General features: G+C 35.1%; 1 protein-coding gene across 1 annotated transcript; it reads left to right on the top strand.

The window, feature by feature from the left end:
* The first annotated feature begins 4,441 nt into the window (after positions 1 to 4,441).
* On the top strand, positions 4,442 to 12,299 carry LOC115918515. The gene is made up of 7 exons (XM_030981462.1): positions 4,442 to 4,560; positions 4,941 to 5,111; positions 5,491 to 5,622; positions 6,063 to 6,356; positions 6,866 to 7,228; positions 7,748 to 7,895; positions 8,443 to 12,299. Exons 1-7 carry the CDS (start codon positions 4,443 to 4,445, stop codon positions 8,720 to 8,722), a joined length of 1,506 nt encoding a protein of 501 aa, XP_030837322.1. The 5' UTR covers position 4,442; the 3' UTR covers positions 8,723 to 12,299.
* Positions 12,300 to 14,210: the final 1,911 nt, after the last annotated feature.

The raw sequence follows: 14,210 nt of genomic DNA, 5'->3' as shown, positions 1-14,210 counted from the left end.
TAACACGTTACTGTTTGGAACATATTTTGACTTTCAAGATTTCCTGCTTGGTCGGATGGTGAGGCAACCTCAGTTGAGAATGAAAGATGTGTTCATCAGCAGGTTACTAATGGATGGAGAAAACTAAGATGTACATCCTACCTCAGGTTCGCCTGTGAAAAACCTCCGAGTACGTATTGGCATTATATTTCTATTATCTATATTCAGGGGTACTCCTTAGTGATAGTCCATGCTCAAATGATGCCTGTTTCACATTATTACATTGAATTTGAAATGCCACAACGAAACAATATATCGATTGGTAATATTATAATATTGTGCAACCACTGATTTAAATCGATAGTTGGTTTCCACTTTAATCGATGCTTGTACAATATTTTCAATGACAAAAAAGGAAAATACTTTATCATTTGAAATAAATGTTTTGCCTATTAAATATTCCTAGTTATTTGGGCTTTATCTACAGTTAATGACTCGAGGGAAGCGTGACTTCCTAAAGTATCATATATTATTTAGGCTGTGTTTCCCATAAATTGTTATACACTTCAGTTTTAGAAGAGGAGGCAACTTTGTTATAAAATATATGTAAGGACTCTTTTGTGTGTATATAACAACCGTTATCATAACATACGAAATGTAACATTCAAGTGTGAGAAAAGTCATTGCCTTGGAAAAGTAATGTATATTTCCTTTTACTTCTCCTCTAACGAAAATACTAGGCGGACACTAACTACTTGAAAACATAATATATTTTTTCCATAGTCCCGCGACAAATCCTTCCTGTACGTCTACTGGCAGCTACTCCATCACCCTACAGCGGAGGACTGACGGATGCGTCATTTATCTGTCTACTCGGCTCAGAGAATGAGGAGATTCTCACATTTTCCACAAGAAGACTCGTCCGTCTGACTGAGGCTATAACTTCCAATAGTTACACAGCTCCAGGAGACAGCAATGTTGTATCATCTGTAGTGTTAAGGCAGACTCTTCCAGCTGCTATGGATGGCTTGGGTTTTTTCGAATGTTCTGCAGTGACAGCCAGTAGAATGACATCTGTTCCTCTTGGCATTCTTCTTTCTTCCCGTAAATATACACAAACAGTTAACAACGAAGTTATTCATACCTCTAGTGAATGAGTGTGTGTATTTTTCGTAACTGAAAAATGCAAGGTGAACTGGTTAAATGAGGGCGTTTGTTGAACATGTTTATATGCAAGCTTTAATATGTCACATTCTTAAGACAAAAATTGGGACAAAACAATTTTTCACATAATTTGGTAAGGTTGTTAATAATTTAGTCGTTAATATTTTACATTTAAATTATAATACAACAGATAATTTCAACTAATGCAAATATTTCTAAAAAGAAAATATTATGATTATGTTGAGACTCAATCCGATCCTCAATATCATAAATGCTAATGCTTGAAACATATTTTGTAATAATGTTTAATTGATGACAATGTAAAATTAACGAAAGAAAAATGAAGCGAGAGGGATCACGATAGAATGAAAGACGAGATGACGCAATTGTATTGAATCAGCAAAAAACAATATTCGAATGTAAGGTGTTGTCGATGTTTCCTTCTTATTTTGTATAGGTAAATTGCAACCCAGTGATGGTCGGTTTACAAAGACAATACATGTTGGAGATGATATCACACTCAGTGTGATGAGCACGACAGGGATGGTAGGAGAAGACGGGATACGATGGCGTAAATTCACTGACGTAGACTGGGTTAATTCACTTATGGGAAGTAGTACTGGCAGTCTATCACACACAATCCCATCTGCATCTGTCTCGGACGCCGGTGTGTATGTGACGTACATGGATGGAACATTGGAACAACATCAATTCAGCCTCATAAGACTCATCGTAACGGGTTCGAATTTCGTCTTCCTTACACATCGAAAAAATATATCATTGCATATTGGTCACAAGGGTATAAATTCACTGGAACTAGTTACTCTTCAGCTCTGTAGCTATGGTCATTTAAATAACAACAATCAAGAAAAACCGATCGGAACCGACCAGATATATTTTGGTTTAAACGTCAGTAAAGCATAAATAATATCGATGAATGTAAAGTTGTAAATTCCATGATCGAGTGACAGTTTCTGCACTATAAAGCCTAATCGAGGACTTACAAATATTTACCCCAGACACTCAGCTTCATGGCCTGATGATGTGGTTTTAACTTTTTACAGTTAAGTTTTGATTTTGAACCGTTATACAATTGGGATCTGCCACTTTTTCATCATCAAGTGACGATTTTTCAAAAATCATGTATTCGGACCGACGTCTTTGCAATTAAAGGGATAGTTGAGTTCTGTTGCAGAGGGCGCTACACAAAATATTTTTTTGTGAGATAATGAAAAACTGAGTGTCAAATTTGAAAGAACATAATATTTAAATGACCAAATCATCTTTGTTTGATCAAAATCGGTTCAGAGACGGCTGAAATATAACGATTTCTAATACTTGTGTACCACCACAAATATTAGATATTTTAACGAACTTGAAAAAACCGTTGAAAAAATGAAATAACGCCTTTTACGTCGTATTTCATCCAGTGCCGATGATGGCTTTTTTGTTGGCATTTTCGTGTTGCTTATATTACCCACAATTAGCCGGCTCATGTATTGGTATTTTTAATTAAATAATTAATTAACGGTCACCGTGTTTTTTGAAAATGGAGCTGAATTGGTATGATCGTATTGGCTAAATTTCGAACATTTTGGGGTCTAAAATTACCTTAATAGCAATCATAGGTTCTAAAAGGGCACAAGAAATGTCATAGATAAGAATAAGAGCAATAACCATGCACTCTGAAGGCATTTGTGATCTGAAAATAGAACTCAACTATCCCTTTAAGGTATGATTTTGAACTATGCATCACAGGTTACGGGAGTGTCTTTTTGTGTCACTTCATTTTATAAGCTACCTGTTTTGAGATATCAGTGGCCTAACTCCATTCCAAGAAGTGCGTGTGTGTGTGTGTGTGGAATGGATGGGGGATGGTGTGATCGTAAACCGGCGCCGAGAGTTCTCGCACTAACACATTCATGACTCAAAATTGAGCTGGAAATGACAAGTTTGTTTAATGTCCTATTAATTTGAGTACTTCTAAATCAATTTGTATAAACTTTTAAAAATGTGATTGATTTCCTTACTATGGGGGTATTATTGTACAGCCACCCCGTTCAGAAATGTGTGCGTGTGTGGGGTAGGGTATAACACCCATCTCCGGGATCAACGTACGTGTGGAATGTACATTATATTTGTACATGTTTCATTTTATTAACAGAATGCCCTTATGGAAGATGGAATCCACCATTATGCGATCGTTTGTGTGATAGTTGTTATAATGGAGGTGTTTGCCACGAACTCTCAGGAACATGCATCTGTCCCCCTGGTCATGCTGGAAAGAACTGCCTCCAAGGTAAAACTAAGAAATCCCTAAAGAAGATACTACCATGTGAAACTTTTTTATTCTATGTCCAATAAAATCTTTGCCTTGAAATGAGTCTTTACAATGATATACTAATCGTTTTATGATGGTGATTCCAATTAATAATAACTACAACCATAATTACAAGAATAAGAAGGAAAGATGAGGAAGAAAAGAAGAGAAAAGAAGGAGGAGAAGGAAGAGACGAATGATTATGATGATGATGATGATGATGACAGTACTACAAATAATCTTAATTAGTACAATAAAAACAATAATGATGCCAATAACAGTAATAATGATGATTTTAAAAAAAAATGCTAAAACTATTAAAGATAATGAAAAACTAGTTTTATTAATACGCACATTTTCATAACAGTTTTGAATGATTTTAATATGTTTGAATATTACATGCTTGACTCTTCTCAAATTGGAGAATATTTTAGAACATTTGAATTATATTTAAATTAATCACTCTAATATATACATTTTCATGCAGCGTGTGGGATGCATAAGTTTGGCTGGGACTGTGAATTTGAATGTGGACCCGGTCAGCCTCTGGACAAGTGTGCTGGAAGTCAGATCTGTCTACCCGATCCTTATGGATGCATCTGTTTAGCTGGATATACAGGAATCTACTGCAATGAAAGTTAGTGCTCTAAACGACTGTTAGCATTATTGACATTAGGAAGAAACTTTGAAATACAAAAGGTATTTTAACCTTTCGTTTTACACAACTTGCACATTTCAAATCCGAATCCCTACGCAAAATTTGTCTAAGATGTATATTTTAAAAGAGGATTTATATTGGTATATATGCATGGATATTATCATGGTTTAAGAACTGGCACCTGTGTATTACTTACGATAATATATTAGGGCGAATGTGAATTAAAATATTATGCGGAGCAAATTAACTGAATAATATCTCCACAGATCTACAAATTTCGTTATATCACTTCTATTTCGTCCTAAAGCATGTGCAGATGGTATGTTTGGAGCTGATTGTCTACAAGAATGTCATTGTACTGATGGGGCAGATTGTGATGACGTCACTGGAGAATGTTCTGGAGATTGCTCGCAAGGATGGTCTGGTTCAGCATGTCAAGGTACAATCATTTACTTTACTTGAAAATGACATATAAAGGATCATAACAATGCTGAATAAATTTTATTGATAAAAAAAAGACCCGAGATAAGTCCCAACCTTTCATGTTGACTATTTTTTCCCAATGCAACTTCTTTTCGATGTGATTTTAAAAGCCAATTTATTTTTGAATATTCCTATGCCGCGATTTCATTCCATAGGTAAACCGACAAACAATTCATGGAATCAAAATACATGTTGCCTTCATTTTGTTTCTGTTTTTAACGTAATGACATAGTAAATAAGTGTACATATTAAAGGAATGTCATTCGCTTAACAATGCTGCCCATGACTTATGTTGTTTTCATCAAAAAAAAATATATTCATATTTCCTCATTTTAGTTCCTTCTGTTTGCCCAAACGGATACTTCGGGACAAACTGTACACAGAAATGCAATTGCAGGAATGGCACACCATGCCTTAAAGATTCTGGATACTGTGACGAGGTTGAAGGGCAGTGCGACTTGGGATATTTCACTGATTCTCTCGAGTTTCCATCCAACTGTATGACATGTAAGATTACTTTTATTGATATTTTATATTGAAATACAACAGATATTTAGAAACGAATGCTCGCATGAAGGTCCCTATACCACCTTATTAATTCAATCAAATTAGCAGATACACTTCTTAAATCTATGTACATATTCTGACAATAAGTGACATCCGAGTATAACTAAAAGATCTTAATATCCATTTTTTACCTGTTTAATATTATGATTTGCTATTCAAAAGTGCAATAGTATACTTGAATATTCGGTCTCTGTTTATTCTCATGACAGAACACTTTTCTCCAATATTATGCGATATCCCTTTTAACTTTCAATTTAAATTCTAGTTTCATAGAAGATCAGAAATGTCTTCCTAAGGCTGCTTTATATATTTTGTTTAGTTTCAGGATGTTTCAGCTCTTGTTCAAAGACATGCCATTGTTTTGGTGGTGTTGAGGATTGTAACTTTTTGACTGGGGATTGTTTGTCATCCACCTGTCATCCAAGATGGATGAGGGATCAATGCCAAACAGGTAACTGAGGTTGAAGGAAATACGTGTCTCTTTCCAAGTGTCTGCAACATAATTCGATTCTTCCATATTAAAACTTTTTTTCATTAAACAAAAATACTTTCAGTATTAATTCTGAGCTGCTTATATCATTCAAGCAGTGACGCACATAAGAACATATATCTTTATTTGGAGCGTACTGTCACTGTTCAGCCCTCATAAGTGTGTAACAATTGCCTTTCATCATCACCTACATCACCTACATTCACATGATTGGTAATATCAGCTTCCATTTCATTTTGTTGAGAGGGGGCGTTTCCAAAACTTGTCTATACCTTTAAGTTCATTTTTTAAGTGTTTAAAATGGTGTCATTCCCTTGTACTATCTTTCTCTTCCTCTCCACCTGTCTTTTGAACTGTCATTCACGTTTTATTATTCTGTTGTGTTATTTCACCAAATTTAGATCGTTTTGAGACGAGCTTTGAAAAGACCAATCCAGGAGTGGCGATCTTCTCCTGTTCCTTCACAGCATCACCAGGGCAAAATTTTCCCTCTGAGTATGTAAAGGCAGCTGCAGGAAAGTCTACTACGGAACCCTGGATGATTCGTATTAGCTCTGATACATCAGGAACAACCCTCAATTATTCATTTATCCACGAGTATACAGGGCCAGAAGAACCAATTTACTGCTTTGTCGCGGTACCTGAGAGTTCCTCCGAGTTTGCTTTCGTAACGCTACCTCCAAGAGATTTCTTTGGTAAGCAGTCCCCATAGCAGTTTATTGCAATAATGTTTTCACGTTGTACTCTACAAGTTTTTAAATGATCTATGAATTTTAAGAACGAGTACCTGTAACTCACGAAAATCCTTTCAAGCATAATAATTAACACTACCTGATCAGCTCTGTATGTTATTTTACGTTCAGTTTTTGATATTGGTCTACTTTCATGATTTATCCAGAAATGTAAACGGGTTTTGAGCCAGGTCATTTTTCAGTATGCACGTATATGGTTATAGTATTTCAAATATTTCACATATTAATTGCAAAAGATTATGTTCCATATTCATATCATACAATAAATTGCAGGTGGTATACTGAAATTCCAAGTACAATCATTCTTTAATTTGTACATTTAATGGTTTTCCTACCTGCTCATTTTTGTCCTTTCATTTTCTGGGCGGAGGGGGGAGGAAGGAACCAATGAGTTAGAATAAATGAGTACTATTTTTACCCACTTTCTCTGTGTTTATTTTTACACATTGCAGTTTTACCAAGTTATAATGGTGCACCAGAACTACTTGAATTTGGATACTACTATGCAGCTATCGGTTGGAGACAATGGGACCCTAGCTCTGATACCGGGGACGGACCGATTGTTGGATACAAGATATACGTGCGATCAGGTAGCAATGTCGTGTTGGCTAAAGAAGTACAACCTCCAAGCATGGTGAACAATACGGACCGTTCCGTATCGAAGAGGTCTGCTGAGAATGCCACTGAGATGGTCATGTATAACGTCAGTGGACTTGAAGCAGGATCAACGTACTCTGTTCAGATTGCAGCGATACGAGATGGTATCAACGGTGAAGGAGAACAAGGACCAGCATTGACCTTTACATCAAGACAAGGTTGGCATCTTAAATAAATTAATTTTAAAATACGCGTTTTAATGACGGTCCATTAGAAAGCTTGAAATATCATGAACCACAAATTTTAAAAAAGGAACCGCAAAAAAATATTTTTCGAAAAATGAAGAATGTAGATAATGAAAATTACAATATCAATCTATTTTCCATTTATTGAATAATAATCACACACCCACACATGCACGCACCCTCTGCCGCGCCCGCACGCACACACACACACACACAGCTTTCCGTATGTGAATCATCAATTTCTAGTTGTGCTAGTAAGCAGCCTACTGTGACCTGTCTGTTCACATGCCGTTATTCATTACAATCAATTATGATCATAATAAGTGAAACCTGTCTCTAAAGACCACCTAATGGAGCCAGGAAATGTGGTCTTTGTAGACAGGTGGTCACTAGAGCAGATTGACTGTACCGGATTCATCTATCATTTATCTATCAACTCTATGTTAATGCTCCCTCGGTATTTCTAACTCCTGTATTTCTATACCATCCTAGTTTCCATACCGTCCTCTTCTCCACCACAATCAAATTCAACTGGAGGTCCTTCAGGTTCAACAGCAACTGTCGTAGGAAGCTCTGTGGGTGCTATTGTTGTGATTGTTATCGTTATAGTGCTCATCATCATCTTTTACAAGCGAAAAAGGTTAGAGAGAGATACCTTGTACCTAACTTGTTCCTCTCACCAGTCCATTCAATCCCATCCTATTTCCCCTGTGGCAAGGGGCTTATACCATATGGGCATGATAATACAAGCTCAAGTATTTGTGTAATGTTATGAAGTTATTTAATTACTTTCTTCATTTTTTGAAATTGCTATTCAATGTAAATATTCTAAAGCAAAACGTTTTCTAAATGTTAGGGCAACCAGTTTGAAAGACTTATGATGTTACTGACATGTACTTTAGAAGTATCATTTCATACTAATTCCCAAATACTAATCGTCATGTTTACAAGTTATTATATAGGCCTACCTATTTATTTGGACCCAATATAGATATTCAAAAGCATAACACTTTTTAAATGCTATGGAAACTCTCTTAAAAGGATTATTATGTTAATGACATGCTTTTTAAAAGTACCATACCAATTCCCACATATCATGTTGACTTATTTCTATATATCTATTTATTGGGACTTCCTTCCTCAATCATGTTTTTCATCCTCTTTACTTTAATATCATTAACTTTCAGCGATAAATCAGCCTCTACTAGGTCTAAAGGGAAGGAGTCCGATTCGTCTCCGCAGTATGAGAACCCTGTATTTGATCCATCAAAGACAGACGTCCATACATACCAAGACATGAACACCGACCCTCATACCTACCAAGATCTCAGTACAGATGCTAAGACCTACGCGAATCTTACTGACACTCAAACATATGAAGACCTGAAGAAACCTGACCAAGAAGCTAACTACGAAGAATTAAATGACCCAATGAAAAGAGATTATGTCAACGTGCCAGGCATTTAAACATTACTATAATCAATGTTATGAGATTAGTTTCTTTAAATGGATATATAATATTCAATTCAATTCTATTTCGTCCAATAATGACATGGAAATTCATTGTGGGATTTTACATATTGCGTTTACATCAAAATCATGTACTATAAAAAGACATCAAATGCATGACATTGAAATAGAAAATAATTATATTTAAAATCGGTGAGAAATTGAAAAACATAAAACGACATCGACACAATGCACAAAAGAGTAAAGAGGCCTCAACATTACATGTTGTATTTATAGGACATCTATATACAACCCTAAATGATACATTAACAGGACATCATAAAAACTGGTGTATTACCCTAACCCTAACCCTAACCCTAACCCTGACCCTAACACTAACACTAACCCTGAATTCAAAACAATATAACTAATTAAACTAATGACTAATGAATGAACCTATTGTTTCTTGGGAGGTCTATAAGTTTGCTCTGCCTGTAAACGTAAGGTGAGGTTAGTACTTATATTGTTCAATCATCAACAAGACATAATAATGTATCATGCAGTTGCAAATATAAAGGAAAAATTATTGAGTCATGTATATACACGTATGCCATAAACTACGAAGGCATATTCCATATTGTTAATTGTGTTTTGATATATCAGTAGGACAATATACAATGTTGTACTGTACTTTTTGTATGTATTGGTTATTAGTGTTACTGTCTGTTATTGGTGGTGGAAAGCTTTATTACCACATTAGTGGACACGAATGAATAAATAATCAATTATTATTATTATTGTTATACTATTATCACTATAGCAGTGAAATTCAAGTTGATTAATAGGTCAACGATAATGTGTTAGGATATGAACGATGAAATATGCAAATGAGTTTTGAATATAGACTATGCATAATAAAATAAACATTAAAGCATTGTATTATGTAAGGTTGGATGTTTAGTTAAAAAATTAATAGTAGAATTAGAAGTTAATTAATAGAGTCAGATAATGCAATCTAAGTCAACATTTGTATATAACCATATGAGCAGGGGATGTTTAGGCACATATTAAATGTGGGTCCTGATAAATATAATTATAGAATGCGTTATGTAAACATCAAAGAAGTATAAACAATAAAGAATACCCCCAAAATAGACTTATTTTGTTTGTTTAAAACTAGTCAATTAGCACTTTAAACATTTCTTAACAAAACTAATCCGTCTGATTATTAAAGCAGTTTGGAATTTTGAAGACTGCGCTAAAAGTCTGCCAAATACCAGATAGATTACGCGGTGTCAATTAATACAAATAATAATGCATTAATCCCTTTAATTTACCGGTATATGTTTCCCTTTACCGGTATAATTATTTTTATTATGTTATATATGTTTGTACTCTATATTATGTCAAATATATGTCAATGTTTAGTTTTTATGAAAGTTATGTTTTCATGTATTGCTTGTATTTTTGTGTATCACATTTTTTGATATGTAGTCCTAGAGGGCGTACTTGAAAAGCAGTTCTTTACCAAATGTACCTACCCTCTATTTTAAATAAAACTTGAATAAATAAATAAGTACATAATCGGGAGACAATGATTTTTTTTGTAATCACTTCCCTAAGGAAATGCCAGTGTTTCTAACTGTCTGGGTATACGTCTTTTCATGCTGGATGTCGGGCTGATTGGCATTTAAAAATGTTTTATTTGATGTGTATTTCAAATTGTAGACACCGTGTCGTCCGGAATTCTTTTTTCGAAAGTTGCATTTTATTCTCTCTGCTGAGGTATCAGATTATAGCGATTTTAGAAATATAAGATATGTTTTTTATGTTTCAATGCAGGTGCAAATATAAATGAAAAATTATTGAGTCATGTATATACACGTATGCCATAAAGTACGAAGGCATATTCCAACTTGTTAATCGTGTTTTGATATATCAGTAGCAAAAAAGTAGCACAATATTCTACTGTACTTTTTGTCTGTATTACTAGTGTTATTGCATGTCATTGCTGATGGAAAGCATTATTACTACATTAGTGGACAATAATTAATAAATAGTCAATAATTATTGTTCTTGTTATAAGTAGTATTAGTATTAATACAGCTGCTCCTACGACTATTAAGCAGTGGAATTCAAGTTGGTTAATTTGAACGATGAAATATCAAAATAAGTTTTGAAAATAGACATAGATTATGCATATTAAAATTAACATGAAAGCGTTGTATTATGTAAAGGTGTATTTTTAGTTAATAATTAACTAGTAGAATTAGAAGTTAATCCATAGAATTATATTATGTAATCCAAGTCAACATTTATGTTTAGGCACGTATCAAATGTGAGTCCTTATAGTCCACAATATGTAAACATCAAAGAAGTATGAACAATACAGAATAACCCCCAAATATACTTACTTTGTTTGGTTTAAACTCGTAAATTAGCACTTTGAACATTTCTTAACAAAACTAATCCGTCTGATTATTTAAGCAGTTTGAGAGTTTGCAGACTGAGCTAAAATTCTGCCCCAAACCAGCTTCATTACTATGCAGTGACAATTAATACATACAAATAACAATGCATTAATCGGGAGAATTACTTGTAAAATATAATTGTGGGTATTGACCGGTGAATTATGTTATCATTTTTGTTATTTAGGTTTTATTTCCACATTAACTGCATATGAACAGAATTTACTAAGTAACCCATATACAAGGTAACAAAACATATAAATATATTCGATAGATAGGTAATATTAAAACTATGAAAACGACTTCATACAAGTCTTTAAATACAAAGGATGCTAACTTAATCTACAGTAATGAAGAGGAAACCTTAGAAGCATTGTGCTTGTAAATAAGGTTCCCTTTTTGAGATGGGTACCCCAAGATATTTTCATTTGGTAGTTAGTCAAAAAATTAAACCATTATAATTTTAGTAAAAATACAGTGCTATGAAACTTGTGTATAGTGTTTTAGGCTTCAACAAAGTAGTAAAATTGCAAAATTCTGTTTTAGTTTATCAATAATTTTCGTTTTTGTTTCATTCTTCAGATTCACATTTTTACATAAATCATAAGCAATAAACAACAGGAATGAAAAGAATTGTTCTTTCAATAGGTGTAAAAATACAAACAGTATTTATAATTTATTTGTCGTGAAATATTGGGTAATTCAGTTTTTTTAAAAAGCTATGCTTGTAAATTCTAACTACAAAATTGCATGGTATTTAAACGGAAATTGGACAAATTTACTTGTCGCGAAATATAGGGTAATCTAGTAAAAATCTAAGCTTGTAAATTTTAGATTCCCATGTATCTTTAAGAACAGTCTATTGAGCATAAAGATTATGTTCAATTAAAACTAGAAGGAAAAAAAATGGGGAAATGAGAGAGGCGAAAATAAGACAGAAGAAAGCATTATGTCAGGGAGCCATGGGATGAACTACGTAAATGTTCGAAATGAAAATGTTGAATTTGCTTTTAAGCGGTAGAATAACGAATGCACAGTGAAAGACTACAGTTTCAATGGGTAATAACATATATTTTATGTAAACATTTTTCAAAATATTTGTTTTTGCGTTTTATGGTATGACTTTCTGCAATGAGAAAAATGATCTAAGAAAATTGTCTTAATGTTACTCCCGGCCCCCCCACTCAGGTTTCGGAATGACCGCATGCGTGTTGCCAAAATGTCCGGTAAAGGGGTACTTTTCGTGCGACAAAGTCCGGCCCCGGCCCCCCCACTCAGAGGTCGAAATGACCGCATGCGTGTTGCCAAAATGTCCGGTAAAGGGGTACTTTTCGTGCGACAAAGTCCGGCCCGAGAATTGTAAAAAAAGGGGTGTATTTGACTTTTCACCCGGAGATTTCTTTAAAAAGGGGGTGTTTTTCTTTTTTTCTATCATCTCTTTGGACTCCTGAGAAATTATTCCGAATTTAGGAGGGTACATTGAGCATTTTTCCTGATTTAGGGGGGTCTCCAAAGCAGGAAAAGCCCGCGAAAAGCCCGCGAAAGGGGGGTTCGGAAATGTTGGCAGTCCTCAGATAGGGGGTGCTTTCAAAAAGAGGGTACGAGCATATGCGTACCCTAAATAACACTGAGTGGGGGGGCCGGGAGTCCGGCCCGAGAATTGTAAAAAAAGGGGTGTATTTGACTTTTCACCCGGATATTTCTTTAAAAAGGGGGTGTTTTTTCTTTTTTTCTCTAATCTCTTCGGACTCCTGAGAAATTATTCCGAATTTAGGGGGGTACATTGAGCATTTTTCCTGATTTAGGGGGGTCTCCAAGGCAGGAAAAGCCCGCAAAAAGCCCGCGAAAGGGGGGTTCGGAAATGTTGGCTGTCCTCAGATAGGGGGTACTTTCAAAAAGAGGGAACGAGCATATGCGTACCCTAAATAACACTGAGTGGGGGGGGGGGGGGCCGGGATGTTACTGCATTGTCTTAATATAATCCATCTGCAGTATTTACAATGAAGACCTATCTTTGAAACGTGATTGTTTGAAGTTCAGCGATATTTTATTGAGCTGAAGGAGCGAGATAGAAAAAGGGGAGAAAAATGTAGAGAGGGTGTGAGAGTAGGAAGAGAGTGGAAGAGAGAGAGAGAGAGAGAGAGAGAGAGACAGGCAGACGGAGAAAGAGAGAATAATAGAGGGCAGTGGGTGCGGAGCCGGGGGCAGGTGGTGCAGGGGCACAGTGCCTCCCCTCCACTTTTTCAAGTAGCCTACCCGTAAAGTGCCATGCATGTTTACGAATTTGCTAACCGTAACAAATATCTTGAATACATTAATGAACTTCCATCGACTTGCTAGAAGAATTGACAAATTCCCTGACTTAACTTCCCTGACTATTTTCTTTTGGGAAAAGTAATTTTTAAACTTCCTGGCTTTCAAGAAATTTCCTGATCCGTTTCCGACTCTGATTATTTCCAACATTAGTAGAGATTTCAATTTTCTTTTATTGATTCTTTAAATTTCAATGTTTTATCTTTCACATGGTACCCGTACCTCAACTGTTATGCACAAAGTTGAAAATTTAGTCATCCATTCATCCTGGAAACAAATATCTTGAATTTGCCTCACTTTCATAAAGATAAATCATGCGATTGCATTGTGAAAGAAACGTTGTGGAATCGATCAGAAAAGGTTGATCATCTAGCGTATTGGTGTGTAATGCAAGGTAGGTTCTGGAATCGTCAAAATGATAAGAAATTTGGCCCAGTCTCCGTGATGTTACAAGCACTGTACACAGAAAGATGTCTATGGGACTACGCACACGTGCGTTTATCTCTCATACACCAATAGATAAACTAATTTAACAAATATATCAATTAGTAGGCGGTTTCCCGGCAAAATTTGTATCATCATGTATTAGTCAAAAGATATTCTTTCACATATTTCCATTTAATTTTTTGAAATTGGGGCGTTTCCAATACTGGTCTTTACCTTTAAACGCTTCGCCCACTGAGTTAATTGAACTCAAAGGCAGTTAGACGCGCGATGTGGCAAAA

Source organism: Strongylocentrotus purpuratus, unplaced genomic scaffold, assembly GCF_000002235.5.
Source record: "Strongylocentrotus purpuratus isolate Spur 01 unplaced genomic scaffold, Spur_5.0 spur5_contig_821, whole genome shotgun sequence".
Classification (NCBI taxonomy): Eukaryota; Metazoa; Echinodermata; class Echinoidea; order Camarodonta; family Strongylocentrotidae; genus Strongylocentrotus; species Strongylocentrotus purpuratus.
Note: the sequence above shows the minus strand (reverse complement) of the source record. Positions and strands in the feature narration are given on the sequence as shown.

Bases quoted from the DNA above. Each gene is read 5' to 3' on its own strand.
- LOC115918515 (XM_030981462.1), top strand. From the start codon at position 4,443: ATGTTTGGAGCTGATTGTCTACAAGAATGTCATTGTACTGATGGGGCA. The intron at 4,561-4,940 runs GTACAATCATTT...TCCTCATTTTAG, and splicing joins GTCTGGTTCAGCATGTCAAG to TTCCTTCTGTTTGCCCAAAC. The intron at 7,229-7,747 runs GTTGGCATCTTA...ATACCATCCTAG, and splicing joins GACCTTTACATCAAGACAAG to TTTCCATACCGTCCTCTTCT.